The sequence below is a fragment of the Pezoporus flaviventris genome, unplaced genomic scaffold (genome assembly GCF_033815535.1).
Source record: "Pezoporus flaviventris isolate CSIRO_AGI_PZ_B2104156 unplaced genomic scaffold, CSIRO_AGI_Pfla_v1 ptg000008l, whole genome shotgun sequence".
Classification (NCBI taxonomy): domain Eukaryota; kingdom Metazoa; phylum Chordata; class Aves; order Psittaciformes; family Psittacidae; genus Pezoporus; species Pezoporus flaviventris.
The window spans coordinates 4415194-4431564 of NW_026892556.1; the positions used below are offsets into that span (position 1 = coordinate 4415194).

General features: G+C 46.5%; 1 protein-coding gene across 6 annotated transcripts in view; it reads left to right on the forward strand.

Annotated features, from left to right (window-relative positions):
- Window positions 1–16371, forward strand: part of HIVEP3 (HIVEP zinc finger 3) — a 244363-nt gene that overhangs the window by 188433 nt on the left and 39559 nt on the right. For all 6 annotated transcript variants that reach the window (XM_061450011.1, XM_061450009.1, XM_061450010.1 and 3 more), the window contains one exon: window positions 1949–2094. In XM_061450011.1, coding sequence (XP_061305995.1) covers window positions 1949–2094 — 146 coding nt within the window. The remainder of the gene's footprint in view (window positions 1–1948; window positions 2095–16371) is intronic.

The following is a 16371-nucleotide window of genomic DNA, read 5'->3' on the forward strand; positions in this document are numbered from 1 at the left end:
AAGGGGGATAGTAGTGACTGTATGATTTTGGCTCTCTCTGGTGCCTTTCATCTGTCTATGTTTTGTGCTTTCAAAAGTTGCAATAAATAAATCTCATGCTACATCTAGAAAGTCAATTGTTTTGTATTCCTCAGTAAATCAGGAGCTGAACTGGGAAGGTTTTCACTAGCATTGTTACCAGCGTGTAGCTCATATCAGGAGGTGAAGTCACAACGGCCAAGGTTTAATCTTTGAAGGTGCTCAGTGTGTCACCTGCCCCTGATTTCCTCCAAGCACAGACATCTCCATGCCCAGAGATTGCAGCTTGAGACTGTTTCTGCTGTTAAATTGTTAAAGTGGTTCCTGGCACTGTTCTGTCTCCTGGGCTGATATTCTTTTCCAAAGCAATTCCTGGGCACTTTTAAGGAGATAAGACAGGGACCATTCCCAGGAGGCATCTAGGAAGGGTATGTGGGTCTGATGGTGCGGATGTGGGCTAATCTGTGCAAGCTGGACTCAAGGGCAAAGAGTAGTCCTGGGTACATTTAATGCTCTAAGGTGAGCTCCTGAAATTGCTGCAAATTTGACATATTTAACCTCAGATTTGCAAAGCTACACTTGAGTGAGTCCATCCCTCCTCTTCCTCCTGCTGGGAATGAGGGTGTTAACAGCAGCATGCTGCTGGGGAGCTGGGGCTGCATCCCACTGAACTTTGCATGTCTCGGTTTGGGCTAGTCACTCTTTGGCTTCCCCTATAACCATGGGAGACAAAGAGGCACCTCTTGGGTGATTCATTCCCCTCTTAAGATAAGTGTCTAAGGTGGGGTAGGTGAATCACCCTTGAGAGCTCCCAGTCTTTCCAGCAACTGTAGAGGCAAGGGTGACCAGCTCTCCTTTAGACTTCTGCCAGTTCGTTGGCTACAGTCAGACCAAAATCCCTCTAATAACCTTGGTCTCTCAAATGCCTTCAGTCTGTTTCCATGAATTATATATAAAGGGAGGATATGAGTAATTTAGTTGCACTTGAAAGGTATTCTTGCACTTGTATAAGGAGTAACCTGGGTGAAAAGCAATCTGCTTTCCTCTTTTGGAGCTTTGGATAACCCTGTTATTTGTACTTTCATGTTGAAGGAGGGCAACATCCAGGTTTCATTCCAGGCATGGAAGAGCTCTGCTTTGCATCTTACAGAGCTGGAGAAGCAGCTGTATATATGTCCATATACTGTAACAAATAACATTAAACATGACAGATGAGATGCGAGTGCATGACTTAAACCTTGGTCTAAACAAGGGGTGGCAATTTAAACAGTGGAAAAGCAAATTTTACCCTGGGAGCATCTGGGGAGGTTGAGGATTATTTTCTCCCTTTGGTTTTGTGGCTTCCTCTGTACTGCGCCCTTGGCAACAGGGTTTCAGGGAAAGGAAATCACCCAAGAGCTTTGACTGTCAAGTGATTTATATCACGTTTAGATGGCTAAAGTCCAGAATTGTGTGAATGTGTGTATATGTGGGGGAAACCCAAAGGTTGAGGTTAAATGTGTGAGTTCTACAGATGCCTTCTCTCTAGACCTTAGTAGATGTAGATATTAGAGAGAGGATTATCCAAGGACAGAGAAGTGCATTTGGGAGCAGAGACCCATGGCTCCACCGCATGCTCAGAGTGACCCAGCCAAGACACTTCTCTTTATGCCTCAGTTTTCCAGTTGGCAAGAGCTGGATAATATTGAGCTACCATATACCAGGGGTGATTTAAGAACCTGTAAGCAATCACAGTAAATATAACCAGCAGGGCTCAAAATCCAGAAGCAGACACCCTGTACGTTAAGAGGGTGTCCTAAATACTGCACTTAGCTGTCAGGAGCAGCATGTGCGGTAGGTTGCTGGCTCTTTCTGAGACTGTTTGGTCTGTGTCTGTCGTGGAGTGATTTTGTATGTAATCATTGGTTGTTTTGCTCTTTTGGGGAGATAGGTTCATTTGCCTTCGCTCCTTTCTAATGAAGGTCGAAAAGATATAACTAGAGCTGAGAAGGAAGAGGATAAAAGAGGAAAACCAGAAGAAGAGGCTCTTGTAACCAAAAGAGGAGAGCCAGTCCGGATCAAGATCTTTGAAGGAGGGTAAGTGTCTCCTTTCATTTCTCTTTTTGTGTCACAGTTGGATAGGAGTTACTGATAACAGTGATGGCAAGTCAGTGAAGGTGCCACATGGAGGTGAGCAGAAGTGATGGATTTCAGCTTACTTTCTACAGCCACTGTAAAAACCTGACCCTTGAGATCTGGAAAGCTGCATCAGTTTCCTTTTATCTTTGAGTTGTCATTAACTTAGCAAGCACCTCAGCCTCTTTTCTGAGTGGGTGGTTGGGCAAAGACGGCTGAAGGGCACAGATCTATCTTCTAGTTGTCTCTGATGTGACAGAGGTGTTCTCCAAATCTTCTCAATCTTCCCAGAGCCTCCTGAAAATGATGTTCCCAATGGCTGTTACTATTATAAGGAGGATGTGGGGAGGGCTTTTCTGATACCTGGGTTTTTGCTGGGGGAGGAAAGGACTGTATTCATGTGGTTTTTAATGCCACTCAACCAAAGTAGCTCAAACCAGAACAGATGCAAGCTCTAAATTTGATGTATATCTGAATTCTCTGCTCCAGGTAATCCGAGTACTCTTCAGTATTTCAGCATGGTTCTAATACTGCTGCTTATCTTCTCAAAAATTGCAACCCAGCTCATAAGTAGTGTGTCTGTGGGATACAATTAAAGTTCATCCTCCCTGTGTGTTGCAGAAGGGGGCAAAAAGCTGAAAGAAATCCCTGCCAGGATTCCTCAGTTCTGCTCTTGCTATTGGGTGGTCTTGGTTTTTGTGTGTTGGAAAAAGGCTTTAATTAGTCAGTGGTTGTGGTTTTCTGTAGTTGCTGGTTGATGTTTGCTTTTATTTCCAAGTATTTCATTAGTAGATGATCAAACTAGCTCACCAGAAGAGTGAAATAATGCTTTGGGAAAGGAAACCTGCTTGCTTGTTCAGAACTCACCTCTCACCCAGACACAGGCACTGTGTGCCCAGCTCAGGTTTAGATGCTTGTCAGCAGTGAGTTGTGAATGCAAAGAGCCAAAGTAGTGGCAACCTTTAATGATTATGGGCTGAAGTGATTTGGGGCGGGAGCCAGGGATGGCAGGGAAGGAAGAGGATGAGCAAAAGGTTTGATGTATTGCCATCACCCTCCTGTAGCAAACAGGACCTATGGGACTAACTGAGAACTGGGGTTTATTGCCTTAAAGCCCATGAGAAGCCTCTGTTCCCCTTGACTGGGTTGTCCTGGAACTGCTGCCATTTCAGGGGACTCTTGGCCCCCGAATTTAATTAAATTGAAGAGGCTCAGCATTAACATGAATGCAAATCACCCTGCCCCTTGCAGAGCAGGGTTTTTGGGTAGAGTTCTCAGTGCTAACTGCTCCCCAGCTGTCCCCACTGAGACAAGCCATGTCTCCACATCCTCGTGAGCCTGTCTGCATCCCTCAGCCCAGCCCAACGGATGCGGAGTCACATTTGCTAAACGACGGAGACAAAATAAAGCAACTTTTCCAACACGTTCTGTGTAAGCATCAGGGAATGCATTAGTCATCCTGAACGTATGCTTGTGTTTTATTTTAAAGTTCCTGTAGCACCGACTTAAGGCCACCATCCTTCTGGATGGGAGACAGAATATAGTAGCTGTTTAATGCCAAGTGCAGGCACTAATGTAACACACCAGGTTGCAGAAACACATTTTATAGCTACCTTACGTGGCACGTGCACTGCTAAGAGGTGGTCCAGGGCTGGTCCCAGGAGGCCCTCGGTGCATACCTGGTGGTCCATGCCTCGTTCCCACAAGGATGCTGATGTCAGATTGTTCAGCCTCAGCAGCTTGTGGCTGCTAGGATGCTTTCTTGCAGTGAAGGAACGTTCTTGCAGATGAATCCACAGGGTGCCTGGTGCTTTGTGCAAGATGGTAAATGGATCTGACCCCTCTCCTGGCCATCTCTTGGAAAGGGTTCTCAAAAAGCGCATCCATTCTCAAGACATGATTTCACTGTCTTTTTTTTTTCCCCCATAAAAATTTCCTCCTTGTCTCATTTTTTCCCCTTATTTATTGGTTTCACATAATCTGCTGCTGGCTCTACCCATCCTTCCAGTGGGATTCAGTCGGTTTCAAATCTTTCAGAGCCATCCCATGCTTTGTTGCCTCAACCAAGGAGGGAGAGTATAAAGTAATTCAAGTGTTTCCACTAAAGGTGAGCTTGCTGCAGGCCTTTAGCTCCTTCCTCCCCTAAGTTTTTCTGTCGAGCTCTTTCCTTTCACATTGCCATTTTAAGTGCTTGCTTTTCCCTCTGCACAGTGTTCTTGCTTCCTCAATCCCATTGCTGCCTTGCCCCCACTGCTACATTGCTTAGAGCAATTAGAGGGCAAATCTAAAGATCACTCCATATGTCATTTCAGCAGTGTCTTTTTACCTGCAGTCCTGAAATTCCATAACATTGGATATACCTCCATGGCAACCAGCGTTTACCCCCTGCCCCATGAGCATCCCACGCACTTGATTGCAAAGGAGGTGGGAGTCATTCCCCACACAAGCTTGGGTGCTGCATGGCCTCATTAGGTTGTGTTTGGGAGAGCCATGCCATTAAGCAGCCCGGTCAACATTTGTACTCCTGAAGGAGCTAATGACATCCATTGGACTTGTCCTGAGGGATGTTGTGGTGGTTTTGAGCAGTGAAAATGATCTTTGAAGGTCAGGCTGGCCAGCACTGCTGCAGGAGCAGTGCTGTGATTCCTAGGTGGCCCTGTGTCACCTTCATCAATCCACTCTGGTACTTTGGAGGCACCAGGCCCATTCTGAAATCTTACATCATGAAACTGTAGATTGGTATTGACCTGATCTAAAAGCGAGGTCTGTGATGGTATCATGGTCTTGTCAGGGAAATGTTGACTGTTTACTGTGCATTAGCATTACCATGATGAAATCTGATAGTAGAGGAGTAGCTACAGTCAATATATGTTCTTCTGTTTCACAGCCAAGCTCGCTGTGCTCTTATGGAGCCCATCAGTTGTCTTATTGTGCTAGTTGATTGCAACTAGTAGGGAAAGCAGTACCAAGATACAGAAGGTTGAAGACCACTAACCTTAACTGACATCCCCAAACCAGTGCCATGTAAAATGGAAACTACATCAAAAAGAAAGCTGTCTTTTGGAAAACTGTTGCATTGTCTTCCCTTTTAGGGAAAAAACACTTACAGCTGCAAGACCTAAGTATCCTTGCATTCACACCTTGAAAAATACTTCTCTTTTGCACCATCCCATGTGTACAAATCCACACACAAGCAAGAAGAACCTGTGTGATGTAATGTAGTGTGTCAGAATTTTAACTTTAAGAGAGATGCTCATAGTGCTGTTGTGACCCAGCCTGCTACAGCAAGAACAGTGAGCCATTGGAGTGATCCCCCCAAGGGAAGTGATGGACTCCCCAGCACTGAACACTGTTAAGATTCAGCTGGACAGGGTGCTGGGACATCTAGTGTAGGTCATGCTTTGCAAAGAATAGTCAGACCACTTAATTCTTTAGGTCCCTTCAACCTGATATTCTATGGTTCTATGATACTACAGTACAAATAACTGGGGGATCGTATGAAGTTTGACCATTGCATTCCTTAGAGAGGCCCAGCTGTGTTGCATTGCCCTTTGCCTCCATGCTGTGGGGCTGCTTGTGGATTTTTAGGCAGGAAGGAAGAGGATGGAGCTATACATCTGCCTCACTTAGCCTGTCTAGCGAGAGACTTTCCCCTGGGTTGAAGAAAAATGGAGAAGCCTTGGGACTGTTTAATCAGACTGGGACGTGACTGCTAGTTACTGGATGCATAAGAAAAAAGAACCCTTGGGGGGCCCATTAGCTGTATACAAACCTCCCTTCCTCCAGCTCTCCTCCCAGTTCTTGCTGTTGTGGACTCACTGGGATCTGTGGCCGGCTTCTCTGGGGTGATCTCACTCCATTTCTATGACCGGCCACAGAAACTGCAGCTCCCACCACCCGCTGACACGCACCTCATGGAAAATCCCTGGCACAGCAATGTGAGAGTTTTATTACCCTGGAGAAAGCCTCTCTGTTAAACAAGCAAAGTTGCTCAGCGTGTAACTCCAAACCCCTGCATCGGACCCGGTTCGTTCAGGGGATTTCCTTTCCTGCTTAGCTGAGTTCTAAGAATTCACCATGTTTATTTTGAAAGGAGTCCTTTATCCCAGAGACACTCACTTGAGCATGAACATTAGCAGGAAAGGAAGTAGTATTAAATAGTGATGTTTGATTCCGTACTGGATAGAAGTAAAGAATTCCTGTAATCTGCATTTTTGAGTGAAAGGGATTTTCCTAACACTGCTTTGCACTGAAGGGAGGAATTGGTGTTAAAACTTTTCCACTGGGGTTAGTGGTGCCAGACTGACCACTCAGCGTTAATTTGAGCATCTAGTGGGGTCTGGTTGGATTTCCCCTTCTGGTTTTGAGAAGTGCTGAGCAGGCATTGCTGTACTCCATTTGGGCAGCCCTGTGGCTGCACAGCCCTTCTGAGAAGCTGGTTCTGCCTGTGCCAAGCTGCTGCCTGAAACGTGATTTTCAAGTCTCAAGCATCAGCTCGTGCGCAGGTGTTTATCCTGCTCCTGTAAAGGACCTTTAAAGAAAGCATGTTCCTTATATGTGGAATTTGTTGGTTTGGATGGGGCTTTACAGCAAATGGAGAGGAGAGCTTTCATGCCACTGGCTTGGAGACTGCAGATCTGAGAACAATTAACCAGCTTGTGCTGGGGATGCTGAAGAAAAGGAAGGGGTTTTTTTTAATGCTCATATGAAATAAGACATGTGTCAAATGCAGGCAGCAAGCCAAGAATCCCCACCAGGGTAGCCAGGCTGCATTCCCCTCTGAGAGGTTGCCTTTCTGCTGGTCCATACACATGGGGTTTGGGTATAGCCCGAAGGGTCGTGATGCTCACCAGAATCCATCCTTGCGGTACTGGGGCTGCGTCCAGGCACTGTGCTCCATACGGGGGGAAGGATGAGCATCATTTCTCATGCCCATTAGAAGAACATAAGGTCTCTTTTGAGCACCATACGTTTACACTCTTTTTTTTATCATAGCACAAGCAAAGCACATTTTCTGCTTAAAAAGCCAACAATCCGAAGGAGACAAGACACAGGGTGGCAATTTAAGGAAGGGATGGATTTGTGAGTTTTACCGAGGCTGACAAGTTAAGAAGAGAAATTGTTTGAGGAGACAGGTTTTCAGGCAGCGAGAAAGGCTGCGTGAAAAGATCCACTCAGGAATAGCAGCAGAGGAAAATAACAACTAGAGAGAAGATAGTCTCGAAATGAAAGGAATATGTGCTTTTTGCTTTGAAAACCATTGCCTTGTTACATGCTTAAAAGCTAAGATTAAAACCAGGTTCAATTTGACTTGAAGCAAATGCTTTCTTCTCCCCATGTCTTCGTGGAAATTTGGATTATAATTTTTTCCTTTTAATGTTGGGTGTAATTAAAACCCAGCCTTTTTCCCTGGTAACTCGGGGAGCAGCCAAGCGGAAAAATCAGTTCTTTTCAGTGGTCTTTTCGGGAAATCTTTTGGATTGGGAGCAGCAAGGTAGATGACAGGACCCAGCACACAGAATCAGAGAATCGTAGAATAGTTAGGGTTGGAAAGGACCTTAAGATCATCAAGTTCCAACCCCCCTGCCATTTAGGTAGATTCAGTGCAAAGAGCAGCACAGCAAAGGGGTAACACGGTTAACTCCAACTGTGGTCACCTCAGCCTATGGGCTTGCTTCAAGCTGTGTTAGATAAGAGCCGGTGTGTCTGGGAGAGCTGACAGACAGATTCCCTTTCAGAGGGAAGTGTGGGCCGGCTCTGTAACAGCGCCAGTTCCCGAACCTGCCACTCAGCAGATGGAGCTGCTTGCCAAGAGCTCTTGTTGTAAGTAACCTTGTATAATATAGAAGTAACCTCGGGTTATTAACTTTAAAACAGGTTATTAATTTCTGTTGGGAGCAGCTTCTGGTTGTAATGCTTCACAACGCAACCAGTTCTGGTTGTAATGCACTACTGAAGCATCCTGCAAGATGCCAACTGTTCTATCTTTATGACAGAGCTCAGGGCTTGAAGCACTTTATTTTTTCCTTGCTTTTATGACAGTACATGCAGCCTCTGAGGTGCTACCTTCCCTGAACAGTTCTCAAAGGTCTGTGCAATACAAATCAGCATCTTTCACATTCAATCTACTCTTGCCTACCTCGTTTGCTTTCTCCCTCTGGATGCGGGTACAAATAACACCATTAAATCCTGCATGTTTCTGTCAACTAAGCATGGATCCACTCTCAGTTATCATCCTAACCCTGATATTTGCCAACACATGGACCCCTGTCCTCTCTGTGCTTTGGGTGTGGTGATGAGCATCCATCCTCCACCTTGGCTTCAGAATGCAGGATGTCCCCTTGTGCCTACAGCTCGGAGCTTTCCTTTAATACCAGCTGTGTTTGTGCTGAGCAGATCCTGAACGTTCTGTTCCCTGGCCTCCTGAACATATCCCAGGCACAGCCAGTGTGCTGGTGAGAGCAGGGAAGTGACTTGGGGATGGTGGGCTCATGACTCACCATGACTCTTGGATAAGTCATCCTCTGTGCTCTTCAATTTCCTTCTTTGTGAGAGGGGATGTACAAACTCACCTACTGCTAAGCTTGATTTTATTATGCCTTTAAAATGTCTTAATATTCCTCAGTGGGAATTGTTAATGTTTCCTGTCCTGAACATCTCGTCACTTCACTTGACAAATTGGGCTCATTCTGCAGCTAATTCCTGTTTTCCCAGGAAATCTGACAAACACAGAAGCATTTAGGCTAGGTCGTTGTTTGGTTTTCTTGCTTACTTTTGCCTGCTTGCTTTCTTGCCACGTCCTGCTGGCAGCACTCATGATGCAGCTTGATGCTAAGTTCCCACAGGCAATTGTTAAAGATTCCTTCCTGTCTGACCTTGTGTGGGATGCTCAGCTTTCTGCAGGGATTTCTTTCCTCCCAAGTGAAGATGCCTGTGAGCATCCAGGCAGCCCATGGGCTTCCCCAGTTTGACATGGTTATGGTGGGGCAGAGGCTGACTGTGGTCCTCGGGGGGAGGATGTTGCTTTTCCTGAGCCCAGCATCTCTGTATTACACAAAGACAAGAATTCCTGTTTGCTTTCAGCTCAGATCATGAAAAATACATATTTAATAAACAATAGCAAGCAAGAAGATGTCTCTGCTCCATTGCACAGGTGCCTTGGGTACATGGCTAGGGCAAAAAAAGTGTATGGGGGCTGAGAGGGGGAGAAGGTAAAGGTGGGGAGGATGATGCTGTCATCCCAGGGGGCAAAGCCTGAGGGTGTAACCTGTGCTGGCATGTGTTTTATACCAAAGAGTTACAAAACAAAACGGACAAACAGCATTTGGACCAAAAAGTGCCAGTGGGTGCTCTATAGGTCCAGGGTTGTTGGCAGAGCAGAACTGTGCATGAGAGATAGGAGAAGATGTGACATCTAAGAGCAGATGAAAGGACAGAAAGAGTGTTTCACAGTGCCTTGATCACACAGATAAGGGTAAGCCAGTGGAAAGGAAGAGTGTGATTTCATCAGACAGACAATTTAGGCAGTTGAATAGGGATGGAAAGAGGCAGAAACTGGTTAGAAGGGAAGACATTATCCAAGCAGGAGAGGGTGAGGCTGGAAGATCCGAGCTCTCATAGCAAAGATGAGGGTGTGGGATGGAGAAAAACGGTACAAGCTGCTGGCAGCAAAGAAATGAAGAGAAGGTTGAGGGTCAGAGATTGTCTCAGGGTAGGGAAAAAGACACGCTCATAGGAGTGGTTGCATGCAGGTACTGCGTGTGTGTGTGCATTTCCAAGGCATTTCCATTACCCTCGGTTTCCTAAGAGTAAGCATTTCTTTACAGTTTAATAAAAGGCAACACTTTCTGTTGTCAGGGCTTTGAAAACGATGATGTAAAAGGATCTGTGTGAAGTCCTGAAGTAAGTCCGTGGTCACCTGGGCTGTCCTTCTGCATTTTGCATTCACAGGCATGACACAATGTCTTATTCTGAGCTGCTGTTCAATATGGGCCAAATGTCTGGAATAATAAGCTCTCCCTGTTAGCAGACTATTTTATGGGCTTGTGGCAAACATCAAGATTACAGGGGTTTGATTTTATTGATTCAGTGACACAATCTCTCCAATTAGTTTGGTGGAAAATCTGAGAAGGCAAACGTTTTTACCAGCTTTACGTAGGATTAGCCAGTTCTTAACAGCTGCACATCTAGGCAGCCTGTCCTATACAGAAGTGTAATTTATGGAGGCCCTTTAATAGAGTCCAAGTACTGTGCAATCAATTAGAAATCTGATGTTCCAATAGACAGACTCAGACCTGACTGCCTAATACTCGATCCATGTTCCACGAGGTAAATGGCAGGAAGATGACTCTCAGAATGTATTTCTGAACTGGCTTTTGGGGACTTCCTTTTCTGACCCTTTCTATTGGTGAAAGCATTGCTTGTGAGGAGACAGGTCTCTTCTCAAGGAAGATGTTCCTCTGATTCCTGTTCGGTGGCTTTTCCCAAGTGTAGCAGTTGATTTTCAATTCTCTTTAGTATCAACTACCATCTGTCGAATCCTAGATAGATGATGGATGGGATGTGAAATTGTTTGGAACATTCTGCATGCTGGAAATGGTGGAGGTCTGAGAGTAAAATGTGTCTAAACTTGATTTTCAAAAAATGGCATGCATTTGGGAGCATGAGTCCCATGAAATCTGTGCACTAACCATGGATTTTCCCTAGAGAAGGTCCATGCCGCTGAGACTGGGAATTAAGCACTCCCCACCCCCAGCTTGGATTCCAGATTTTACTTTTGGAAAAGTTTTACTTTTTCTGCATAATTTAGAAGTGAGCACACAAGTCTGACCAGTGGTGAGAATGCTCATAAGGACTGAGTAAAGCCTTAAGAAATGGGACTTAAGTGAGAGCCAGGCTCTGCATTTAAGAAGCATTTTCCAGTTCTTCCCTGTTTGTTGCTGGAAGGAGAGCAGCTTAGCTCCTGTGCTTTGTCCTGATATAGCCCATGATGTAACTGGATCACTGATGGTTATGAATATCAGGGTTCATCTGCCCAGCGGAGGGGGTTGCAGTGCTGTGGAAGGAAGGTGAGATCATTCCTCCTCATGGGATGCCGCTGGGCTTGCTCAAGGCAGGAGAGGTTTAAGAGGCTGTGGGACATGGCAAGAGCAGATGGAAAGAAGACCAGCAGGACGGATCCAACTGCAGGGACATGGTGGGCAGGGCTGTATAGAAACTTGTCTTTAAGTACTCCATCTTCCCAAGTTGCTTTTCCTTATTTAAAAGTTTTATTTCCAGCTTTTGTATGATAAAACCTGTTTACCTACGGTTTAGTTTTAGTCTCCTTTTGAGGAGGAGCTCACCGAGAACATGGTGCAGGCAGACACATCTGAAACCTGTAGCCAATCTGAGTCTCGTGATCATGAAGTGCTGTAAGGCAGCTGCCAGCCCAACTCTGTTTCTCCAGGATGGAGGAGTGGGAAAAGCTGTGATTACTCACTGCAAGTGTTTAAAATCCTTTCCCTGTCCTGAAGGACCTGCTGCTGCCTGGGCAGTTACACAGAACCAATTGAATGAAAAGGAATGGCGGAATGCAGTGTCCCTCTTTAGAACCATGTGAGAAATTGATGCCCGTGTGTTGAAAAAGCAGAATGCAGACTGTAACTGCATGCTTCTTTGCATGTAGCACTCGGACAAAAGGCAATGGGACCTAGTAAGCTATTTTTTGTTGCTCTGTTTTGCTGCTTGTGCTGGTGTTGAGATAAGACTGAAGAATTAAGAACTGGAAGCAGGGGAGATTACAGGCAGGGTCTTGGCTGACTGTCCTGATGCTGTTCACCTGCTATCTGTGGTAGGCATTCCGTCTCTTGGAAGTTCATGTGTTTCTGAATGCTTGGCTGCTCTTATCTCTCTACATTATTCAGGACATGGTATGTCAAACATAGGGGAATAATCAGATGCACATAGAGAAGCTTTTATGAAGCTTTCTGGTCTGTGGGTGCTTTGGGTTCTTGTAGACCCTGGACATGACTGAGCTGGTTTGTGTAACTCTTGGTTGGGTGAGCAGCACAGTAGCTGCGCTTTCAAAGAGGAAACTATTCCTTGCAGATGTTTTAGCTCAGCAGTTCAAGCAGCGGTTTTCAACATTGGTGGATTTCTTGCCATTCTTGTTTAAACAAACTATTTGATGGCAGAATTCTGTGGTTTTCAAGGTTGCAAGAGGCTGAGCACTTACACTGCTCTTTGAGATTCAGCTGCATGCATTTCAGTCCCCTTACAAGACCAAGGAAGGCTTCCAAGCATGGGGTTGTCTGCAGAGTGTTGGTCTGAAAAGTGCCAGAGCAGCCTGTGCCTGCAAGCTGGTTTTGATAAAATAAGAACCTTTCCCAAATATGAACTGAGCAAAGCCCTTTCCTACTATAAATACAGCCCTCAGCTTGGCAGGAGAGCTGCTCTGGGGTGAGAGACCTGGAGGCTGTCAGGTCACTGGGGTTGGTCACTGGGAAGGTATAGATAGAAGAGAGCCCTGGGGAGTCTTTAGGTTGAAGATTGATCAGTTTTTCCCAGGGATTCTGAAAGGCCAAGTAATGTTTGGCGGGTGCTGACTCAGGCAGTGTACAAAGAAGGGGGGGAAGTTGTGTTTTGCATGGCTGTTATTGCCTTGGCTTGTGGATATTTTCCTTTCCCGTAATAGTACAGTGTTGAGAACAGCAGTGAGACCTCCTGTGTATGTGGGAATGCAGGGTCACGGTACAAATAGAGGATAATTAGTCCATTTACCCAGGTTGTGAATGGCTTTGAGTTTTAGAGTTGAAACCTGCTCGTTGTGCTGCAAAGTGTCATTAATAACAGTAATTTAGTACTAATTCAGCTCTTCACATGTTGAATCTTGAGTTAAATTTGTTGCACTGAAAGCTGAGCTCATCATTCAAAGAAGGTCTTAGTCTCCTGAGGTGCTGAGTAATGGGCAGAGCTCCTTGCAGTCATTAAGAACTCTGGGTATTTGTGCTTGTGAAAACTGGGCCTTTATGTGGATGCCACTGTAGGTTAGATATAAGGAAGAACATCTTCACTGTGAGGGTGCTGAGGCGCTGGCACAGGGTGCCCAGAGAAGCTGTGGCTGCCCCATCCCTGGCAGTGTTCAAGGCCAGGTTGGACACAGGGGCTTGGAGCAAGCTGCTCTAGTGGAAGGGGTCCCTGCCCATGGCAGGGGTTGGAGCTGGATGAGCCTGAAGGTCCTGTCCAACACAAATCATTCCATAGTTCTATGAGTTTAATAAGCTCATTCACAGCATCGGAGAAAGAAAACTGTGACCCTACTGCATATTTGCACCATTAACCCTGATGGTAAATTAAGAAAGTGCTAATACATTGCAAAGGGTACTTGCAGGTGGCAGCAGCCCACGACAGCAGCAGAACTCTGGGAGATCCCAGTCCTGTACTGGGAACATTTGCAATTTGCAGCTTGACTTTACCAGCACAGAAAGTCCTGGTCATTTCTGACCCTGCAATGCTGCACTGTGGGGCATGGCTGTTGTGCAGCTCAGCAGCTCTCCAGGGCACCTCGGTATGAAACACACGTGGGTCTCTCTGCTGAAGCTTAGGGAGGTTTTATTTCTTGCAGTGAAGAGCAGCGACCTAAAATAGCTTCTAACTCTGCCCCCCCTCCTCCAGAAGAGGACTTCCCGGGCCTCCTTCTCCTGCACAGCCCAGAAATGCTGGAGAGCAGAGGACGTGTCAGCAGTAACAGCAGCCAGTTCATTCTGCACAGTCTCTGCAGCCTGCCTGCTGTCTCTTAAGGAGTGTGAGTCGTGTCACCAGAACCGCTGAAGCCTCCAGCAGCCGAGGTCACATCTGGAGCTGTGGGTTTGTGAACTGCCCCTGGGATCAGATGGCTTCAAGTTCCTCTGCAGATGGCTCCATCAAGGGAACTCCCAGCTGGATGGTGATCCCACGAGTGCTGGTGGTTGTTGGCAGCCTCCTACCACTCCATGTTTATCTAGAAGAGGGGAAGATGAGTGGTTTTGAGGAGGAGCAGCCTCGGATTCTTGCAGGGTTTAGTGTCGCCTCGCCTTCAGGCAGCACCACATCTTCCAGCTGGAAGCAAGCCTACGTGTCCCATATGAAGACATGTACTTGAGAGACCCCCATAAGTCTGCGCGTCCCTCCCTGGCTTGGCAAAAGGGCCACAATCGTAGGATAAGGAAGGCTGGTTTGTAACTTCCTAGAGATAAAAATGAATGTGTTTTGGTCTCAGCAAAACTCAGCATGATACACTGGTACATTCAACAGGCTCCCTGCACGCATGCAAAATCCAGAGAAGGAGTTCTGGGCAGGGATTTAGGTGATGTTTCAATCTTTTTTTTTCTTTTAAAGGGAAATATCGTGCAGTATTAGTGCAGAAAGGGGTTTCCTGAAATGGGTATAATACACTCTGAGTAGGTCGTGTCCTGTCTGCAAGGCACGTGCTGTTGAGCTTGTCAAGATCCACTTCCAGGTGGCAGCTCACCTCAAAGGAGGAACTGGAGATCTTGTCTTCATTCATTGGGGTTGTTCTGGCTCCCTGGAGGACAACAGCTTCTCCAGTGGCAGGAGAGGGCTGTTACATTCAGGCCATGTTTGCGCTTCACCAGTTCTTCATGCACAACTCTTGTATACAACCTTTCCTGTCCATATATAGGAGCAAAATACATCTGATTCCTTTCCTATATCATATTCTGCATGCTGACAGTGGTAATCTGGGTCTGTGTCAGTCCATTTTGGAAAACAGAGTAGAAAAAGTAATTTCCCTAGTGCTTTGTCCACACAGAGGCCTCTTTGCATCATCTTGCATTGCCTGCTCACTCCCTGTCACACCAAACACAAGCTGGTGTCACTAACAAGACTGTACAGTCCGCTTGTTGTCACCTCCTGCCTCGGAATGGTGACAGTGCTCTCCACTCCCCATGTGTTATGTTTCCAAACTTTTCTTCCCTGCTGGAAAGAGCACTCTGACAACATCTGACAGTCCTTTTCCTCCTTCAACTCACCTCTACTCTGAGATGTCTATAGAAATGATAGCTGCTGTGCCAGGACATCCCAGGATACCACACTGTCCAATGCTGTCCTGTTGTTTTCCCATACTATCTGCTGGTGCCCATCTGCTGTGGATCCATATATCCTTGGGGCAGGAAGCATTTCTGCTATTATGTGTGCAGTGCCTGCAGAGCGGGCTTGCAGGCACCGTGTTAAAACAAATAATGGGGTTCCTGTCTTGGAAGATCGTCCTCTTTTATCTATGCAAGGTAGGGGACCTGCAGCATTGGGGACCAAAGTCACTGTGTGCAGAAGGGGGCCTGGCAGGACTGAAGAGGACTCATTCTGACCTGCAAAGGGAAGCTAATGAGAGCAGCCAGTCTGCAGTGCAGAGACACGATCCATAGGAGCTCAGCTGCAATTAGCAGCTTCTTTCTCCTATGAGCTACCAGAAAACTGCCACGCTGTGACAGCTTTCAGCCACTATTGCTTTGGGCTGGATGTTGAACTAGAGACTCGAAGTGAAAGCCTTTCAGTGTCACCAGCAGACCTTGGGGCTCTCAGGGAACTTCTTTTATATGTTTTTCTTCCTGCTGAAACACTGCCCCCCTCCCCTAAACCTTATGATCTTCCCCCATTTGCACACACAAACATGGGCACGTTTTTCTCTCTGTGTGTTATCCCTGTGAGATTTCCATGGAAAACTTTCCAAGGAGGGATTATTCCACAGCCCCTTTCAACCCACAGGGGAGGCAGCCCGGACCCGTGGCATTTTCCATCAGTGACTTGGGAGCTGCTCTCCTCCTCCCACCAGCTCCACATTCTTTGGAGAGAAACCCATGCTACCGGTGTGTCTCTGTGCTGGCTATGGAGCGACTGCATCCCTGCCTTCCTCATTTCCCAGCTGCTTTGCTGCTTGTGTCTCTGATCTCACCCATGAGCGTGGCATAACGTCTGGGAACAGACGGAGCAGCACGATCCCATGGCCCTGGTGGGAATGCAGAGGGTTGTGTTGCATCCTTGAAACATGCGGGCTCCCTGTCGGAGTGGTGAGACCTGCATCGGCCGCTTGCGCTCAGGGATGGTCCCGTGAGAACCGCTGTGCTACTGGGGCTTAGGAAAACATTGGCGTGTCATAGATCTGTTATCTGAAGCTGAAAAACTCTATCTGTAGAAATGGTTCCTAAAACGAGCAGGATGTGAGCGAGACTCGTATTTAGGGACTTCTAAAAGAAGTTATTT